The 19,342-nt window shown below is 50.2% G+C and overlaps 1 protein-coding gene across 2 annotated transcripts in view; it reads left to right on the plus strand.

Moving 5' to 3' along the window:
* Positions 1-19,342, plus strand: part of ANKRD28 (ankyrin repeat domain 28) — a 549,582-nt gene that overhangs the window by 522,242 nt on the left and 7,998 nt on the right. For both annotated transcript variants that reach the window (XM_078664027.1, XM_078664028.1), the window contains exon 27: positions 12,688-12,779. In XM_078664027.1, the coding sequence (XP_078520153.1) occupies positions 12,688-12,779 (92 nt within the window). The remainder of the gene's footprint in view (positions 1-12,687; positions 12,780-19,342) is intronic.

The raw sequence follows: 19,342 nt of genomic DNA on the forward strand, positions 1-19,342 counted from the left end.
AGCACAGCTCCAGTGTACTGCATGACGAGCTGACCTTGTCATTAGCATGGAAGTGGTTAAGTGGCGTTGGTCGAGTCCACACCTGTCTTTTGTGTTGTGGGCCCCAGGATGACGTCGCGGGACCTACATAAATGTCGATTATGTGCACTGACGTCCGTTCTTAACACAAGTTTCCACGACATATGCGCAGAGCCATGAAAGACACTGATCACTGGTGCATCAAAATTAGGGCCCTATAGGGAAGTCCCTAGTCCTAGCAATCAGATTGCAGTGCGGGGAGGATGTGTGGGGCTGTAAGGAATCTACAACTAACATGTCCCTACCAGATACATCCTTACCGAAGGTAAGTATCTTGTTCATCTGTTAGAGACTCTTTAGTTGTAGATTCCTTACCTTAGAATAGATACTCCAGCAATACCATCCCCGTAGGAGGATCTGTGAACCAACATAAAACCAGAACGTCCTGGAGGACCGAACAGGCAAAGTACCCATCCCTCCGAAATTGGCTGTCCAGGCAGTAGTGTCTGGTAAACGTGTGCAAGTATGCCCACATTGCTGCCTGACAGATGTCAGGTACTGGAACTCCACGTGCTAATGCCATGATTATCACTGTTGCTCTGGTGGAGTGAGCACGCACCACACCGGAGGGACCTTCTTTGTCACAGCATAGCATATTTTGATGCAAAGGACAACCCATCAGGAGATGGTCCGTTTCTGGACAGCCCAACCTTTCTTGCCACCCACATTGACAATGAGGAGTTGATCATCCACCCGGAAGTCTTTTGTCCCATCAAGATAAAGACAATGCACGTTTTGGGTTCAGACAGTGGAGTCTCTCCTCCTCCTTGGAGGGATGCAGGGATAGATAAAAGGTGGGCAGAGTAATTGATTGTTGTGAGAAAGTGCCCTCTTTTTTGGATGGTATGCCTCCACTTTTTGCTGAATTGCTGATGTGCTTTGACTGAGTGTGCCCTGGTACCTAGGGCCTGTGTTCCTTCCCTAAAACTGTATTGAAGCCTAAACCCAATTGGCATCTCTGGTCACAGGTCAGCCCCTGGTAAATGGTACCCTAGGGCATTGTGACCAGAGAAGGCCCTAAGGGCTGCAGCACTCATTGTGCCACCCTAATGGCCCTGCACCCTGACATACACACAGTGCCTGTGCAGGCTGAGTGTCTTGGTGCAGCACAAAACAGAGTCGACATGGCACATAACCCTGTGTGCCATGCCCACAAAACACTGCCCTGGCATACCTCAGTCACCCCCTCTAGCTGGGTGCCCAATGCCAGTGGTGTGGGTACAGGTACCCCTACTGTACCCAGGTCCATTCCTGGGCATTGTAAGTGCAGTGCTGCCATTAAGAGTATATGGTGCTGGGAGGTCGTCATCACGAACTCCACAGCACCATGATGGCTACACTGAAGACTGAGAAGTTTAGTATCAAACGTTTCAGCACATTAAATCCACACCGATGCCAGTGTGGGATTTAATGTAAAAATGTACGACAGAGGGCAACTTAGAATTGCTCCCTGAAACTAACCCACAACCTGCGTCCTGACTGACAGGCTGCTCAGGCTGCCACCCAGCAGCCATGTTGCTGGACCCCAGATTAGAGAGCCATCCGCTCTTGTGGGCCTGCAACAAGGCACATGCTGGAGCGAGGTGCTAGGCCTCCTCCCCAAAATGGACAGGGGAAGCTTCAAAGGCATATGCCGCCTTTGTGAGCTTCTCCACAGCACTTGCTGTACTCCGCAACTGGTCCCCACCAATTGTGACCCCGACTCTGGCGGAAAGACAGGAAGGAAAAACAAAGTGAGGAAAGGGAGTGTGCCAGCCTCTGCCAACCACACCCCTCAGGTGGGGGAGGTGAGGTGAAGCACAACTCCGGGCTCTCACCATCTTGAGGATGGGGAGCCCTACCCAATCAGGGCTAGGATGTAGGAGGATGTAGGCTTACGGCTAGAGCGGTCGACCTCGAAGCTGGGGAACAGGGTTCGAGTCTTGACATCGACGCGTCCTGTGATTGTGGGCAAATCACTAACAAAAATGAACGTGTCCTTCGGTAACGAAACTGGTGCTCATGTAAAGCGCTGTGATACCCTTTGTCTCTGGTCTACTTTGCGCTATGTAAAACTCTTAAAAATTTTTTTTTTTAAAAATAGGTTCCTGCCCCCTCCACCGGAGAGTGACAGGATAGGGGGTGTACCCTTTCCCTACCTGTAATGCCCCTAAATTTAGTATTTAGGGGTACCCTGAACCTACCTTCCTCAGATCCCGATTTCGAAACTACAAAGAGCAAGAAGAAAGAAGACCTGTTGTGCAGCTGCTAACAAGAGGACGACACCAACTGACTTGGCACCAGCCCTACCGGCCTGTCAAACCTGCTCCTGCTAAACCCCGGCGTCTTCTGTGGTCAGCAACCTCGAAAACCCCGGAGGACCTGACTACCTTGCTCATCCAAAGACTAAGACTCCCATGAGCAGTGGTTCTGCTCAAAGAACCACAACCCCTGGTGCCAGCCAGGAACCGCAAATCCAGCACTCTCTGCACCCGCCGAGCCCGGCCCATACCTGAGTGGACAAAGACCACGAGACGTCCCCCCGGCGACTGTGACCAAGAATCCAGCACCCAATGACCCTCCTCAACACTCCTGACGACGCCTGCAGCCTCACAACCAGGGACCCCTCCAACCGCAACCAGCAGAGAGGGTAAGATTTCACGGCCCCAAAAGACACCCCTGCACGGCGCCCCTTGGCCCCCTGTGCCCAACTCCTGGGTGTCTACCCATCCTACAGCTTCCCCTACTTACCCCTCGAAGTGGTGGTCGCACCTAAAGAATCTCCGTCCCCGAGCCTGCAGCCTTTGTTCATCTTTCAGCTTTCCCATTGAAATACATTGGGCGCCCGAAGGCCCAAAAGCACCCTGCACCCAGCTGTCCCAGTGTCGCTGAGAATGCAGCATCTGTCCTATTCGACTAGGAGCCCTGCTCCCACAGCCGCGTGGCCTGCCTGCTAGCAGCCACCAACCGAAGGCCCCCTACCCGCCATAGGCTAACATTGGGCCTACTCTCTCTGCACCTGGCTGCCCCTGTGCTGCTGAGGGTGTAACTACTGTACCTACCTGAACCTGGGAGACCCCGTAGTCTAACCCCTGAACCTTAACTCTGCTAGTCGAGTACTTACCTGAAAACCGATAACATACATTTTCTCCATAGGGAAACATTGACTGGTTTTCACTTGGAAATTCTTTTAAGTGTCGAGTTTTGAAAATGTAAAATATTCACTATAAATCATCCGATCAATGAAAACGAAATTACTCCCCTATTACCAGGGGAGATCCCAGTGCTGGATCTTGGTGCCCAGCACAAACCCTAAAAAGTAATTAAAACTGATTTTCCGATAACCTGATTTTCCTCCATAGGAAAACATTGGCTGGATTTTACCAGAAATTCTTCTAAGTGTCGATTTTTGCAACTTAAAAATATTCCTTAAAAATCGTCTGTTTACTTTAAACAATTTCTTTCAACTGTTTACGGGAGATGCACCAGGGCTTAATCCAGGATCCAGCCCTGAGTAAGAAAAACGTACGCAAAGTAATTGATATTGCATTTACTTAAAATTCCCATTAAGCTATGTTATTATTGTGTTAAGATTGTGTTGCATATTGCAACAACTGTATCTATTGCTTTCAAAAGACTATTGCTCATTGAAAGTATTCAACTGTAGCAGCTCATTCTGAGAAAGTATTTTTATTCCTACTTGTGGTTCTAAAATAAAACAATATATTTTTATATACAAAACAATTGGCCTAAAGTTCAGGTCTTGAGTGTGTGAGACCATTTGCTGACTGTGTACAACAAATGCTTTACGCTGTCCTCTGATACTGCCTTACTGCTCGACCAAGCTACCACTTTAGAGAGTAAGGTTATATCTAACTTTAACCTCTGCCAAACGACTGTGGACTCTGTGCACACTGTATCTTACTTTGGTGCAGTATATACAGAGCCACTTTCTTACAATTGTCCCACATGAAAAGGCATTACAACCTTAGGAAGGAATGTTTGTCCGAGGCACCACTTTATCCAGATAGACAGATAGAAAAGGGGCTTCGAAGATAAAAGTCTGCAGCTCGCCCGCCCTGCGAGCAGAGGTGATGGCAACAAGAAAGGCAGTTTTGAGTCCGCAAACCTGAGGGGAGTTATGAAGAGGCTCGAAGGGAGCACACATAAGAAAGGCGAGAACCAGATTTAAGTCCCATTGGGGCATTACAAAAGTAGAAGGTGGGAACAGATGAGTAAGACCCTTAAAGAATCTGTTAAAGATGGTTTTGAATAAAGAAAGCTGATCTGGCAGCCAAAGAAAAGCGGAGATGGCTGCAATATATCCTTTAAGAGTGCCCAAGACAGATCCCTGCTGGGCCAAAGAAAGTATATATACAAGAGAAACTCAGAAAGGGGATCGACAGCGTCTGCTTTGCACCATGTCACAAATTTGTTCCCTCTACAGGTGTATACAGTTTTAGTGAAGGGATGCCTAGCTGCCAAGATACCATCACAGACTTCGGGAGGAAGGTCGTAAGCTTTCAACTGCTGCTGCTCAATCTCCACGCAAGGAGTTGGGACTGGACAGGTATGGGTGAAGAACCCTCCCCTGCTGCTGCGACAGAAGATCTTCCTGAGGGGCAGTCTGATCAGAGGATCGATGGCCATGTTCAGAATGTCGGAGTACCAGACTCTTCGTACCCAGTCAGGAGCTACAAGAATGACTTGAGCCCGGTCACGCTTGATCTTCTTGAGCCCTCAGGGCAGAAATTGACAGGAGGCTGAAGCTTCACTCGTGACGAACCACGAAACTGCTGGCATTGCATGCTCTCTTTGGAGGCAAACCGATCTAACCAAGGTTCTCCCCACCGCTGCCAGCTTATGTTCGCAAAAATAATGCATCTCAGAGCACGTCGTTAAAATAAACATTTTAAACGTTTCCATGTCTCTAATTACTCACGTTGTGGACTGGTATGAGAATAACAAACGAAAGAGTGTTCTTGATTCCCACCATTCCTGAGAGTAACCTAAGTTGCATGTTCTGGGTTGGCTAATCATTGGTAGCTTCGCTATAGGACGGAGACCTAATGAGACACTGATGTATGTATATGTATGTATGTATAAACTATTTTGTAGCGCGCTCCGTTACTTGAGAGTATCCTGGCGCGAGGGGAAAGGCGGGAAACAGAACCGCAGAGAAATCAACTTATATTAAACTCTTGAATAGGTGTGTTTTTAAATTTTTCTTAAATAGCGCCACAGTTTGGGAGGAACGCAGATAAAGAGGTAGAGCGTTCCACGCCCTGGCCACAATCACAGAGATTGACTGGCCACCAAGTCTGGCACGTTTGAAACGGGGAAGGTACAGTTTCAGCTGCGTGGATGATCTAAGAGAGCGAGTTGGTACATAACAAATAAATCTCTTTCTCAGATAAACGGGGCCTTGGTCGTGAATGGCTCTAAACGCCAGCACCAGAGATTTAAACAAAATGCGCTGCGCAACCGGGAGCCAATGAATGGTGCTCATCTCAGCACGTACGCTCCTCCATCTGGGGATGTTAAAAATCAGACGGACGGCCGCGTACTGGATGATTTGCAGGCGCTTCACCAGGTAGGCCGGAATACCGCTGAACAAAGCATTCGCGTAGTCCAGCCTTGCCAGTATAAGAGCTCGGGCAACCGTCTCCTTAGCTTCTTTAGGGAGCAGGGGGAAAAACTTGCGGAGCATTTTCAGTGTGGCAAAGCAGGTGCCTGTCAGTTTTTTTATATGCTCCTCAAATCTGAGGTCCTCTGCAAACCAGATGCCCAGGTTTTTAGCCGGTCTTCCCATCTCTTTCGGACTAGGGATGTTAGGGGGCCACAGTGTGTTCTTAAACAGAGGGGGGAAGGAACTGTAAAAAAGCACCTCCGACTTGTCCTCATTGCACTTCAGCTGGGCCTGAGTCAGCCAGCGAAATACAGCGGACAGACACCGATGAACTACTGATGAGTCCAATTGATCATCAGGCCAGGTGAACAGCAGCTGATGCTAGTCTGTTAGGGGTTCTGGGCACTGAGGTGAGTTTTTGGGTACACCACAATTCACTGAGGTCATGGGTCTTTGTGCACAGTTCTGTGTATGAGCAAAATCCCCGCAATAAACCCCCCACAACTTACTTCTGGCAAAGGAACCTTTTCTATAGCTCCCTTGGCCAAGAGAGCTGATAATTTCTGGCAGAGAAGTGCTAAATGATCCTCTGTCATGCGATCGTAAAAAGGTGGCATGGAGGGAGGGTAGGACCGAAGGGGAGGGAGTAGCCATTTCGGACTATTCAGACAACCCACCAGTCCGACGTGATGGATTGCCAGTGGAGGAGGTGATGGTGGACATTCCTCCAACTAGTTGTTGATGGGCCAGAAACGTTGGACTAGGAAGGTTCGGAGGCTGCGGCGGGGTGGGACAGGGGAGGGTGAACTGGCCCGCCCGCTGGCTCCCTGACCCACGAGGACACTGGGTCCCACATCCACAGCCGCGCACAGGCTGGACAGCTTGCGTGCCTCTGTGGTAGGGCTGGAAAGTACGTGGCTGAGCACCCCTTCTGTAGCCACTAAAGGCAGACTTGGAAGGACGTGAGGTAGCTGCGAGGCCCAAGAATCTGGCAGTAGCTCAAGAATCCGTGTAGCGCTAAGTCTGCCTTGTCTCCATCAAAGGGCATGTCCTTCAAGGAAGACCGGATGGCCCCAAGAAGCCAGAAGTCCTCAACCACATGTAGCATCCAGTAGCTTCAGACGTGGCAATCGTTCTGCCCAGTGAGTCTGTGGCATCCAGTCCACATCATATGGTGAATTGGGTTGTGTCTCTCCTGTCTGCAACTGCTTTAACAAGAATGGCACGGGCCTCTTCCGGGCACTGAGGCAGCACCTGTGAGGCCAAATCCCTGATAGTCTGACTTTGAGTCCACTTGGGGATGAGGATGGGGTCGGCGCTGACCGGGGGCACAGTCGACACCGGGAGCATAGTCTGGATTGACGTCTGGGATGGTAGAGTAAGATCAACCGGCATCGATCTGGATCTACAGGGACCTGCTGTAGCCACTGGCGTTTAAGTCCCTGGGCCCCGACTGACTTGCAGGACCCGAAGGTGCATCGGCGGAGCCGGGCTGCCCAAAAATAGGGTACCAGGCCTCTAAAAACTTCTGGTTCTGGACAGGAAAGCGAGAGGCGTGGAGCCATTTCAAAAGTAGGCTCCGGAGTCCGAGCCTTCAAGCATAGTTACTGAAGGTAAGCAACTTGTTCTTTTGGCCCGTAGTGGACCAAACTTTAGAAAAAATAAAAATTAAGGACACATAGTAGGCAAATGCAATGGGGGCACTGCAAACACCAGTTCCCTGTAGCTTCTTTCACCGCCCCTCCTACCGTGGAAGTTCAGAGACCACCTCCTCTGATACTTCCACCTCATATCGACACAGCCAGGGCCAACATTCCTCTCCCAAGGCTTATTTTAGAGGGTTCTACTGGGGCAACAACTCCAGAGGCAAGGGTAGTTCTAAAAAGGTGCTATGCCTGCCGCCAAACCGTGACTTTCCTCTTATACCCTCCCCTGACCACCTGTCGGGGGATGCCCGAAAATGTCCTTACCCACATGGCATACTGTCCCCTCCAACCAGTGGGAGTTGGATATTATCCAGCATAGGGTATTGTCTGGCGCTCACTTCCACGTCTCCCACCAGTACACCTAGCAAACAGACCATCAGCGGAACATCAGACACTAATCAAACAAGCATTGGAAATGCAATAGGTCTCGCACCATTAGAGTTAGTGCTTTTAGAATTGTTTATGGGGTTTTTTTGTCAATGTTTAGCATTTTTGTTTCCTGTAGCCAATGCTAAAGTATTACAAATAAAAAAAGCCATAAACATTTCTAAAAGCTCTAACTGAAATGGTCTGAGAACTATTGCACTGTGTGAGGGTGAGTGAGGGTGAGTGAGGGTGAGGGGTTGAGGGTGAGTGAGAGTGAGGGTGAGTGAGGGTGAGTGAGGGGGAGTGAGGGTGAGTGAGGGTGAGGGGTTGAGGTTGAGGGTGAGGTGTTGAGGGTGAGTGAGGGTGAGGGTGGGTGAGGGTGAGGGTGAGTGAGGTGTTGAGGGTGAGGGTGAGTGAGGGTGAGGGGTTTTGGGTGAGTGAGGGGGAGTAGTTGAGGCTGAGTGAGGGTGAGTGAGAGTGAGGGTGAGTGAGGGGGTGAGGGGTTGAGGGTGAGTGAGTGAGGGTGAGGGGTTGAGGGTGAGTGAGGGTGAGGGGTTGAGGGTGAGTGAGGGTTTGAGGGTGAGGGGTTGAGGGTGAGTGAGGGTGAGGGGTTTTGGGTGAGTGAGGGGGAGTAGTTGAGGCTGAGTGAGGGTGAGTGAGAGTGAGGGTGAGTGAGGGGTTGAGGGTGAGGGGTTGAGGGTGAGTGAGGATGAGTGAGAGTGAGGGTGAGTGAGGGGTTGAGGGTGAGTGAGGGTTTGAGGGTGAGGGGTTGAGGGTGAGTGAGGGTGAGTGAGGGTGAGGGGTTGAGGGGGAGGGGTCGAGGGGGAGGGGTTGAGGGTGAGTGAGGGTGAATGAGTGAGGGTGAGGGGTTGAGGGTGAGTGAGGGTGAGGGTGAGTTAGGGTGAGGGGTTGAGGGTGAGTGAGGGTGAGGGTGAGGCTGAGGGGTTGAGGGTGAGTGAGAGTGAGTGTTGTGAGAGAGGGGTGATGAGGCCTGGTTGTTGTGAGAGAGGGGTGATGAGTCCTGGTTGTTTTGAGGTACAGCTGATGAGGCCTGGTTGTTGTGCGCTCTGTGTATTTTCACATGGCGTTCTACATTCTTAATGGAGTGCCTGTAACTGTATATTCCACTCAGTTATCTCCAGTTGCATCTGGAGATCAACCTGGGCGGACGCCTTAGCTGTGCTGCAATAAACCTGCTTGTCTTCTTATCGTGGATTTGGCATCATTGTAATAAAGTCGTTCACTAAAAGAATTACATGAAATTACATTGGGAGATGAGGGTTGGAGGCGAGCTAGTGAGAGAAAGAAGAGGGCCGGCTTTCTGTGTGGAAATGAACACAGAACTGCAGCGGCTCCACTGTGGCGTCTGATAACAAATATTAAACATTATTTATCAGCATTGGGAGCCATTGAGAATGTAACCAGTGATTAGTGCTTATCTACTTCCATCGGATTTCCATTGTCTGCTGCGCAGCGCTCCTAGAGCAATGTTTTGTGCAGCAGGCGCTTAACAACCCCCTTCCCCATGTGTAAATGCACACGCACTATAACTCACTGCAAAGCGTTAAATGTCGCTTCGCCCAACAAATATTCATGACTTGCTGATTGTAGCGAATAAAGCAGATATAAGGCTGGAGACATTGTAGGCGGTGTGAAAAAGCTATGCTGCTTTCTGCCACGCCTATTCCTAATGCTGACATGACATTTTTCGATTACGGCCCCAGGAACGTTTTGGAACTTTGTTTCCTGTGACCGCAAAAACGCAACAGGCTGTTGAACAGCGGCCACCACTGACAGCTTCTGAATGACAGCAAAGTAAATAAAGAGATGGGCGAGCCGCGCAGAACAAAAGAAAGGCATGCTACCGCCATTATTAAAGATGAATAAAGGCACGCGCCGCCATTGTTAATGATGAAGCTACCCAACAAAAAAAAAAATGCAGTAAAACTTTCATTGAATAATTAAAATGTATCAACACATAAAAATGATCATCACTCCCCTAATTGTGCTACTAGATTGCATTAACCAGTTTCGCTGTCGGTGCCCCTCAGCTGAGATTTCAGGGAGAGTGTGTACCCACTGAAAGAACCTCCAGTAACCTCTTTCTTGTTCGTTCTCTGAGGTTCACGGCACAGGAGGACGTTAGTTACGAAGAAGCTGTGGCATGCAGTTACTGTGATTGGAACCTCTGTGCGGAGGAGCATGCGTGGGCTGCTAAAGGGGGCTGGTGGTGTGAAGGTGGCTTAATAGTCTGAAGCAGTAAGGTTAGGAACACGGATGTAAAGGGTACAGCTACAGGAACGTGAAAGCCAGCAGCATGCTTGCCTGAGCCAGAGAAACACTCACAAAGGGAGGAGAGCAAGCATCTGTATACATTAAAGTAAGGCACCCATGAATTGGGTGCCGCTCTAAGCCAGGGAAACGCTCATTCAAATAAACAAGCGAAAGGATCGGAGACACGGCGGGTAAAATAAACAACAAAAAAAACGAAGCCGGAGGGAAGAGAGGGGAGGGGGGAGGAGAAATGCGACACGGTGGGAAGGGGAGGGGGCGGAGCGGGTCAAATCAACAAACAAGCCGAAGGGAAGAGAGGGGAGGGGGGAGGAGAAATGCGATACTAGATTGCATTAACCAGTTTCGCTGTCGGTGCCCCTCAGCTGAGATTTCAGGGAGAGTGTGTACCCACTGAAAGAACCTCCAGTAACCTCTTTCTTGTTTGTTCTCTGAGGTTCACGGCACAGGAGGACGTTAGTTACGAAGAAGCTGTGGCATGCAGTTACTGTGATTGGAACCTCTGTGCGGAGGAGCATGCGTGGGCTGCTAAAGGGGGCTGGTGGTGTGAAGGTGGCTTAATAGTCTGAAGCAGTAAGGTTAGGAACACGGATGTAAAGGGTACAGCTACAGGAACGTGAAAGCCAGCAGCATGCTTGCCTGAGCCAGAGAAACACTCACAAAGGGAGGAGAGCAAGCATCTGTATACATTAAAGTAAGGCACCCATGAATTGGGTGCCGCTCTAAGCCAGGGAAACGCTCATTCAAATAAACAAGCGAAAGGATCGGAGACACGGCGGGTAAAATAAACAACAAAAAAAACGAAGCCGGAGGGAAGAGAGGGGCGGGGGGAGGAGAAATGCGACACGGTGGGAAGGGGAGGGGGCGGAGCGGGTCAAATCAACAAACAAGCCGAAGGGAAGAGAGGGGAGGGGGGAGGAGAAATGCGACACGGTAAACAAAGACGGACATGCACGCGCCCGTGACTTTTAAGGTCAATGCGCATGCGCATAAGCTTAATGCGCATGCGCATTGACCTTAAAAGTCACGGGCACTGCAAGGAATCGCCACGATTCCTTGCAGTGTGGATAAAGAGTGGATAACTCGCAATACTCTCGCCTTGCTCGATGCGCATGCGCATCGACAGGCGAGACCTAAAACTAGTTCAAAGCCCTCCTCCTCAAAGGAGCTGCAGACGCTGTCCCCAATCATCAGCAGGGGTATAGGAGTGTACTCGCTATACTTACTCATACGCAAAAAAGGGCAGGTCCCTCTGGCCCCTAAACGAATACATCCTTTCAGAACACTTCCACATGGTAACCGTTCCCACTGGGGCGCTTGAGGGTCGAAACGTCGACGCATATCATAGGTCCAGAACAGCCAGGATCCTGATAGGAAAACTAGGAACCCTTGGTTGAAAATCGGCATCTGGCCAATGAAATACTTGTATATAGTTGTACATAGGAACTCTTGTTACACTGTATATTTTTTCACTCATTGAGCACCATTCACCAAAAAGTCACATTATTGCACTTTTTCTGACTGTCATTTCATGCATTGAATGTTATTCTTGAATGATTCTTAATTCAGATACTAAATGAATAAATTGTGTTGTAAATTGTACAATACAATCTCTTGATCGCACGATTTTTGTATTTTGAGCATTTATTTCTCAAAAAACTGGTGTGTACAGAGAGCGCTTGTTGTTGACTGCATTAATAAGCAGGTTTCAAAGCAATTGGTCTTACCTAACAGAACCACTCTTTGTTTAACTATGAATGATTATGGTCCATGACCATCTACATTTCATTTCTCCCCTCCACAAATCACAGTAGGATATCTGGACTAATTTACACTACAGCTTTGCTAGGATACTGATTTCACCACACACCTCATACATACCCCCACTCCACCAGTTCTACTATGGACAGTTTGTGTTGCAATTGCAAACCACAAAGGCCGTAATCTTTCTCACCTACATTTATAGAAAGGGACAGTTGATTTTTACAGCAAAGTCTGGTTAACCAATCTTAATCTAGGCCGTCATTTGTATTTTCTTACTACTTAATATCAAGGCAAACTGTATGGCACATTTTATGACATCAATACCTACCTCTTATTACACTTTAATGCACAGATACTAGCACAAAATAGATTTCTGTGCTTTCCAAAATCGGGGTTTCTTAAATAAGAAAACATTTGGAACATTTTGGAAATAATAAAATATTAAAGTAGCGAAAGCTGTGAGGGTTACAAGGTCCAAGTTAAGTACTGCTTTTGGTGAGGATTCAACTACTCTGCTTGCTCAACATGTGTAAGGGATGATTCTAGTGTTTGTGAAGTAGCTTCTTTTAAGAAGAGTGCTCCCAAACGTTCTGGAGTAGCAGCACATAAAGGTTGCACTTCTGTGACAGTCACGTTGAGCCGTTTTCTGTAGTAAAAAAGGATTTGGTGCTTTTCTGGACTCTTCAAGCTGTACAAATAGTTCTCACTGAGTATTCATTAATAATCATGGCGCCCTATTAACAGGATCGGGCCTCTGTCTCTCAATTCCTGTGTTTTGGCTTCACTACCCACTGACCCACACCCCAATAATTTGGCACATGAGCTCTCCACTAAGGTCTTTCAATGGTTACATCGTTTTCTTTTTCCTTGCAGACCGCTGCATGTTGCTGCTCGCAATGGATTAACTGTTGTTGTTCAAGAACTCTTGGGGAAAGGAGCAAGCGTTCTCGCTGTTGATGAAAATGGTAGGATCTGAATTCACATTGTTTTTGCTTCCTGTTTTTCTATCCAGCAACTAAAGTTAGAGCTTTCTGACTGAGGCAGGATGGGAGCTTTTTTGGGTTGGGAAGACAGGTTCCATAAACCGTAAACCTTACAGCAGAGTGTCAGCCTCCATGGGAGCAGGGCAACAGGTTAGCACCATATTAACTTTTTCCCGCAGCACTACCTGCTGTAAGGTGGCACCCGTCACCGTTTTGAAAGTCTTTAAGATGGTAATCTAGAAGCTTTCTGAATGAGGAGCTCATGTTGTGATACTGGGCTGGGGAGAGGATGTTGGAGGCCATAGTAAGGGGCCTAGATGTCTTTGTCCTGTGACTGCAAAGATTTGTGACTGTCGCAAGCTAGTGTCACAAACTCAGGTAATAAGTTTATGCACTGGAGACGTTGAACATGGGGTTTGTTACCACATTATAAGCATTGGTGAAGCCACACCAACAGTGTAGAAGTTGAGAAGGAGTGGTGATGTAAGACCTTTAAAAAAAAACAGGGATCTAATATATTCCAGGGAAGAAGTGAGAACCTAGAAGGATGTTGCATTGGACGCGGGACTTTAGATTAGGTGGTCGAAACATGGTTTGTCAAAAATGTGAAGTTATTCCCTGAAAGGGAAAAGAACTTCTTTGCAGTGAGAGCAGTAAATGGATGTATTCACTTTAATGCATGGATGGTGAGGGCACACTTCATAACTGGGTTCATCGAGGCCTGTATGGATTCATTAAAGAGTGTGAGAACAAATGTAGTCACCAATAGCTGCCTCCATCAGGTATATGAGCAGAACCTGGTGGGTCTCAGCTTTTGTAAACTCCTAGGCTTTTCTTATGTAATTGTTCTCTGCAAAGCTGCATGTGACTACATATAAATAGAACTACGTGTAAAATCAAACTTAAGGATGGGTGCAGTGGATAGTGCTGTTGAAGTAACTAAACGTGCAGAGTGCCTGAGTCCATATTGTATGTGATTCTGATCAAAAGGCACCCTTTGAACAGAAACACAAGAAACCGCAGACTGGTATCTGTCTATTTGGGCCTTGTCTGGGTGTAGCTCCAGTTCAGTGAACCCTGAAAAAAACTGGGCGTCACACTGAGGAAGTATTAAAAACGATGGGTGGATTGCTTGAATTAATCTAAGCCACAGATAATTACTCCAGGCTGCAATCCAGTCCATCCATTTGACCTCCATGCCACCTCAATGATCCACAGGAAAGGCAGTCATGAGCCCAATTCACGTAACAGTCCTAGTGGTTTTCAGCCCAATAGAACTGGCTTATTTTCAGAATCCTACATTCCAGACGTTTGCAACCACAGCACCTACTGGGGCTTCGGCAATGATGCTTTGGATGCATTCAGGGTCAAACGTTTGAGAGCAGCGATGCAGCTGGTCTCCCTGCTTCCTTCATCTGACAGCACAGTTGAACTTTTCTACGCTGAGTAGAGAGCTAAAGGAGAAGGCGAAATAAAAGCATAACAGAGACCATCTTTTATACGTGCAGCAGACCGCTTTATACTAAGTAGTCCTATGAGCTGTTTCAGGATGTGTATGAAGCAGCTGGAGGGCCTAATCTTACATTCTTTCAGTGCTTAATCTTCCAGGTCACAAGAGTCTTTTTTTAATGGCCTGCTTCAAGATGGTATAGAAGCTGTGTAGGAGATGTTGGCTTGTTGGACCATCAAGTTTACGTCAGCCTGCTTGTTAGACTACTGGGTAGTCCTGACGTGGCATGGCGAAAGACATGAATAGATTATCCTAGGACATCAAAGATCTAAAATACTTGATATTTCTTTTGAAGTGGCTGGAGGAAGCTTGTTTTAAGGATTCAAAAAGAGGTGGCCCACTGCAGTATTGAGGCTATAGTCCCCAATTTAACAAGTGGAAGCAGCAGGCCCAGCCTTCTGAGCAAGAACAACCATAATGAGGAAGAGGTTCAGGTCGAGAGAGGGAGTTAAATCTTCATCTACTGCCACTCTGCTTCCTCCACTCCCGCAACACTAGACCACTGAATACTGGCTATACTAGGTTCTGTGGTCTGGGTACATGTGGGCTCAGTTGTTCAAGGTCATTTAAGATGATTGAGTATTTCACATATTGGAGTCTGGCTATTCACTGCCATTTTTAGGAAAATCTGTCCCAGCACCCCCTATTAACCCCTTACTTCCCTAGGCCAAACATCTGAATGTAAGAGAACGCCTATGCTCTTTAAGGCAGCAATAGAGAGCGTACCCATATCAGAGACTCAAAGGATACTATTCAATTCCAGTACGAAAATTATTGGAGACTGGGGCATCCCTAGCTTGTGCTTCATTTTATTTCGATAGGGTCAGAGACTTGGCCATTTAATCTAATGTTGGCAGTTGTGCGCCTATATAGCTGCACCAGGGCCACCCCTAGACCTACCGAGTTCGCATCGACCACAGTATGCATCAGCCAGCAGCTGTTCGAGCCCTCAGTGGTGCGGACAATTTGGCCAGGTTCAGGATGAACCGGACGCAGTAGGTTGTCATTTTAAAGAAGCTTCCCACCTCTGTGGCGTTCCACGAGATTGCTGCACTTTTGAAATCGCTCACACCTGCCTTGGGTCTACGCTTAGATATATCCCCTCCCCCAGGAAAACGTACCCAAAGAGCTCTAAGGAGTTTTCATAGAACAGCCACTTCTGCTGGAGTAGTGTCAACCCACAGTCTGCTACAATGTCTTCCATAGTCTCCGTGATATGTTGTTCCCTTCAAATGGCCGTATTCTGGAGTTTCATGTCTACACATAGCCGGATGGCTCCAGGCTGAGTTTCGGAGCGATTATGAGCGTGGATACCCAGGATGTGGGGACGGTGACTTTCTTAATGGCCCTTTGCTGTTCCAAGTCCCACAGCTCCTTCTCTGCTTGTGGTCACAGGTAGAAAGGGGACCATTCTGCGATGAAGTGCCGTAGGCCTTACAAAACCATCAATGTGCAGATGGACCTGTGTGCTCTTCAGCCACCCAAGGTCTTTGAACATCTGGGGAAACTGCCCTAGTATCCTTGCTTTTGTGGGGGCCGTTTGGGGAATGGTGTGAGCTTGTCGAACTGCAACGAGTCCATGATGACAGAAGCACCAGTGTCAATGAACGCCTTCGCGAAAGTGCCCCCGATTTCCACTGGGCACATGGGTGGCGGCCGTATCTGGCTGCCCTCTTTTCCTGCAAATAGAGATTAGGAAGACTTTGTCCGGATGTGTCCTTGGCACCCCCTCTGAAGGGTCCTCGGACTCACTCGTTGATCAACAGCTGCCGCAGAGCGGTCAGCCCCTGGCTGTGGTACTCAGGCCAGGGCCACTATTTCTCGCTCTGGCACACCTTTACAAAGTTATTTATTCACCCACATCTGGAGCACGGACGCCCACGGCAGACATTTGGCGTGTGGTGCTCGGGGCTGCAGTTCCTACATTTGCCATCTGCTGCCTTGCTGCGCGGGGCGAAGTCTCCTCTTAATGGTGTCGACCTGTTCCTCCTTCACCTTCACAATGCGTGTTGCCCCAGCCAGGGTCGCAGTTCTCTCCAGGGCCACCTCCATGTCATCAGCACAACTGTTTGCTAGTGCATGCGCGAGCCAGGATGTCATCCAAGGATATCCCCGGTTGACGCAAGATGAGACGCCTCAGGACTGCGGATCTGCAGCCCTGTATCGGTTGAACACATCTCTCTTCGGGCTGATTGATGTTGACATACATGCTCTCTAATTTGAGTGTGTAGATCACATCCACTGACTGCTCCTCTGTCTGTTGAGCCTGCTGCAATTTGAACCGCTTGTAGTATGGGTTGAGGTGCAGGTCAAAATGCTCGGAAGTGTCTTCACTGCAGCATCAGTAGTGTCTCCACCTTCTTCCCCTACACACACACACACACACACACACACACACACACACACACACACACACACACACACACACACACACACACATACCCTCCACCCCCCTATGTTGGGCAAGTTCTCAAATAAGTCATACAGTTCTGCCCAACCAAAGTGAAGTAAGAGCCATCTCTTCACTGCCCCGTAAGCCTCCTGGATTGCGCAGAAGTAATGTTGGAGCCATACCCAGAAGAGCCACCTCGGTGCCGCTGTGACCGGGTCCATCATCTCACTGAAAGGTGGCAGCACTGTGACACACGAATGGGCGTAGGATTGGCCCGCAATAAAGCCTGGTTCTGTGTTGCTGGTCTTTCATCATGGCAGTTGTCTTTCACGTGCTGGCACTGAGCCCGTTGGCTGTCTGCCTTTGCCTGAAGTCTTCTGGGTGTTCCACCCCGCTCCTCTGGTCTTGCCCTCTGAATTGGGAGTCTCTGGCCACCCCTGGGGTCCATGACCGTTTCGCCCCTTACTTCCAGCCGTCGTACGTATGTCTGAATATGGGGTGAGAAGGGCTAGGTGCATTTAAATTTATTTATCTGAAAGAGACACGTTAGTATTAGATTCCTTACCTTAGAATATCCCCAGGCATCAGACTGGATCCGGAAATTTTTGCGTAGCAGTACCCTTGCGCGTCGGTAGGCGTCGTCTGCGGGTCCGTCGTCGGCGTCGTGGGCGCCGTGATGTCGTCGGAGTACTTAGACGCCGCCTCCGCGTGCTGACGTCAGTTCTTCTTTTTTCCGCGCCAGCTAGCGCAGATCTGGAAAAAGCAGTAACCCTAGTCAATTTGTGACTAACTTTTTGATCCTTTTTGATTGCTATTTCGAAGTCTCTCGTCTCCGAAACGGTGCCGCTAGGCATGCCCGGCTTCAAGCATTGTGACGATTGCGACCGGCTGATGTCGGTCACGGATCCTCACCGTGTGTGTTTGTCGTGTTTGGGCGTCGACCACGACGACAAGGCCTGCTCCGACTGCCGGGCCCTCTCTTCGAAAGCCAGGCGGGAGCGGTCCCGTAGGCGCCTCGAACTCCGGCAGTCGGTCCCACGCCGTGAGAGGTCCCGATCCCATGGGAGGTCGAGGGACAGGTCGCGGGCTCCTCCGGGTCGAAGTCGTTGTCAGGTAAGAGGCACAAGAAGTCCAAGCGGCGTCATCGCTCCTCGGACTCCCCCCGACGCTCGCACGATGCGGCCGGGGGTTCGGGTGACACCACCCACGCGGCTCCGTCGGAGTCGCGGGCGCCGCGTCCAGCTCCACACCCTTCGGTCCCTGGGCTGAACGCGTCGCCGGAGGATATCGTGCGCTTCCTCATGGCCATGAGGAACCTCTCTCCTCCGACGGGCTCCGCGGCGCCTCCGGGCCCAGCGGATCAGTCTGGGAGCCCTAGCGGGTCGGCGGCTCCGGCCCCGACGCCGTCGGGTGCTTCGGGCCCGGCGCCACAGGTCCCCGTTATCCCGACGCCGCCGGTGCCTTCGGGCCCGGCGGCGAGGGGCCCAGTTGTTCCGACGCCGCAGGACGCCGCTGGTCCTCCTTCGGGATCTGGTTCGTCGCTGGTGGATCTGACGACCTCCCCGGCGTCGGACCCTCAGGTGTCGCCTCCGGCGCCGTCCTCTGGCGGCCCCGGTCCTACCTCCATTCCTGTTCGGCCGTTGGGACGGCCCCGCTGGGCGCCGCTCCAGACGCCGTTAGGTGAATTTCACTTTAATGAACAGGCCCCATTGGTTGAGGACCCTGAATTTCAGGAGATGGGTGAGGAAGAGGACTGGGAGGGGTCTGAGGACCCTCTGACCAGGGAGTGTCAGTCTCATGAGGACTGGACAGGAGACCTTGGGGAGGCCAGTGGCCTGGACACCTCTCCAGACACTGGGTTTGTCTCCCCTCCTACCGTGGCTTCGGAGGAGGGGGCAACATATAGTGTGGTGCTGATGAGGGCTGCCAGGGCCTTGGGCCTTGAGCTCCCCATCGCGGCCGTGAGGACTAACCTCCTCACTGAGGTCCTTAAACCGCAGTCAAGCTCCGCCGAGCCTCTGCTGCCCTTTAATGAGGCCTTGACCGACGTTCTTCTGGGCACTTGGTCCAAGCCCGCTACGGGTTCACCCGTAGATAGGAACGTGGCCAGGCGCCACCGCCCAGCCCCGGGCGACCCATGTTTCCTGTCCTCCCACCCTACCCCCGAGAGTCTGGTCATCCAGGCCTCCAATTCCCAGACCGCATTCCCGTCGGCCCCGCCTGATCGGGAATCCAAGAGGTATGACCAGTATGGGAAGAAGATCTTCTCATCCCTTAGTCTAGGCCTGCGGTCTTCCAACACCGCCTGCCTGTTGGGACGTTACACCCACTCTGTGTGGGATAAGGTCGCGGGAGTGCTGCCAGAGTGTCTGTTGGAGGTACGGGCCAAACTCGGCCAAGCCCTTGTGGAGGGCCTGGATGCAGCCAAGTATTTCATCCGGTGTGGGCTGGATACCACAGACTCGCTGGGTAGAGCGATGGCAACGACGGTGGTGGTCAGACGCCACGCCTGGCTGAGGTCCGCCAACTTCTCGGCAGATGTCCAGAGCACGCTCATGGACATGCCGTTCGATGGCCGTCGCCTCTTTGGCGACAAGGCAGACCATGCGCTTGAGCGCTTTAAGGACTCCAGGGCTACGGCCA

The sequence above is a fragment of the Lissotriton helveticus genome, chromosome 10 (assembly GCF_964261635.1).
Source record: "Lissotriton helveticus chromosome 10, aLisHel1.1, whole genome shotgun sequence".
NCBI classification, from domain to species: domain Eukaryota; kingdom Metazoa; phylum Chordata; class Amphibia; order Caudata; family Salamandridae; genus Lissotriton; species Lissotriton helveticus.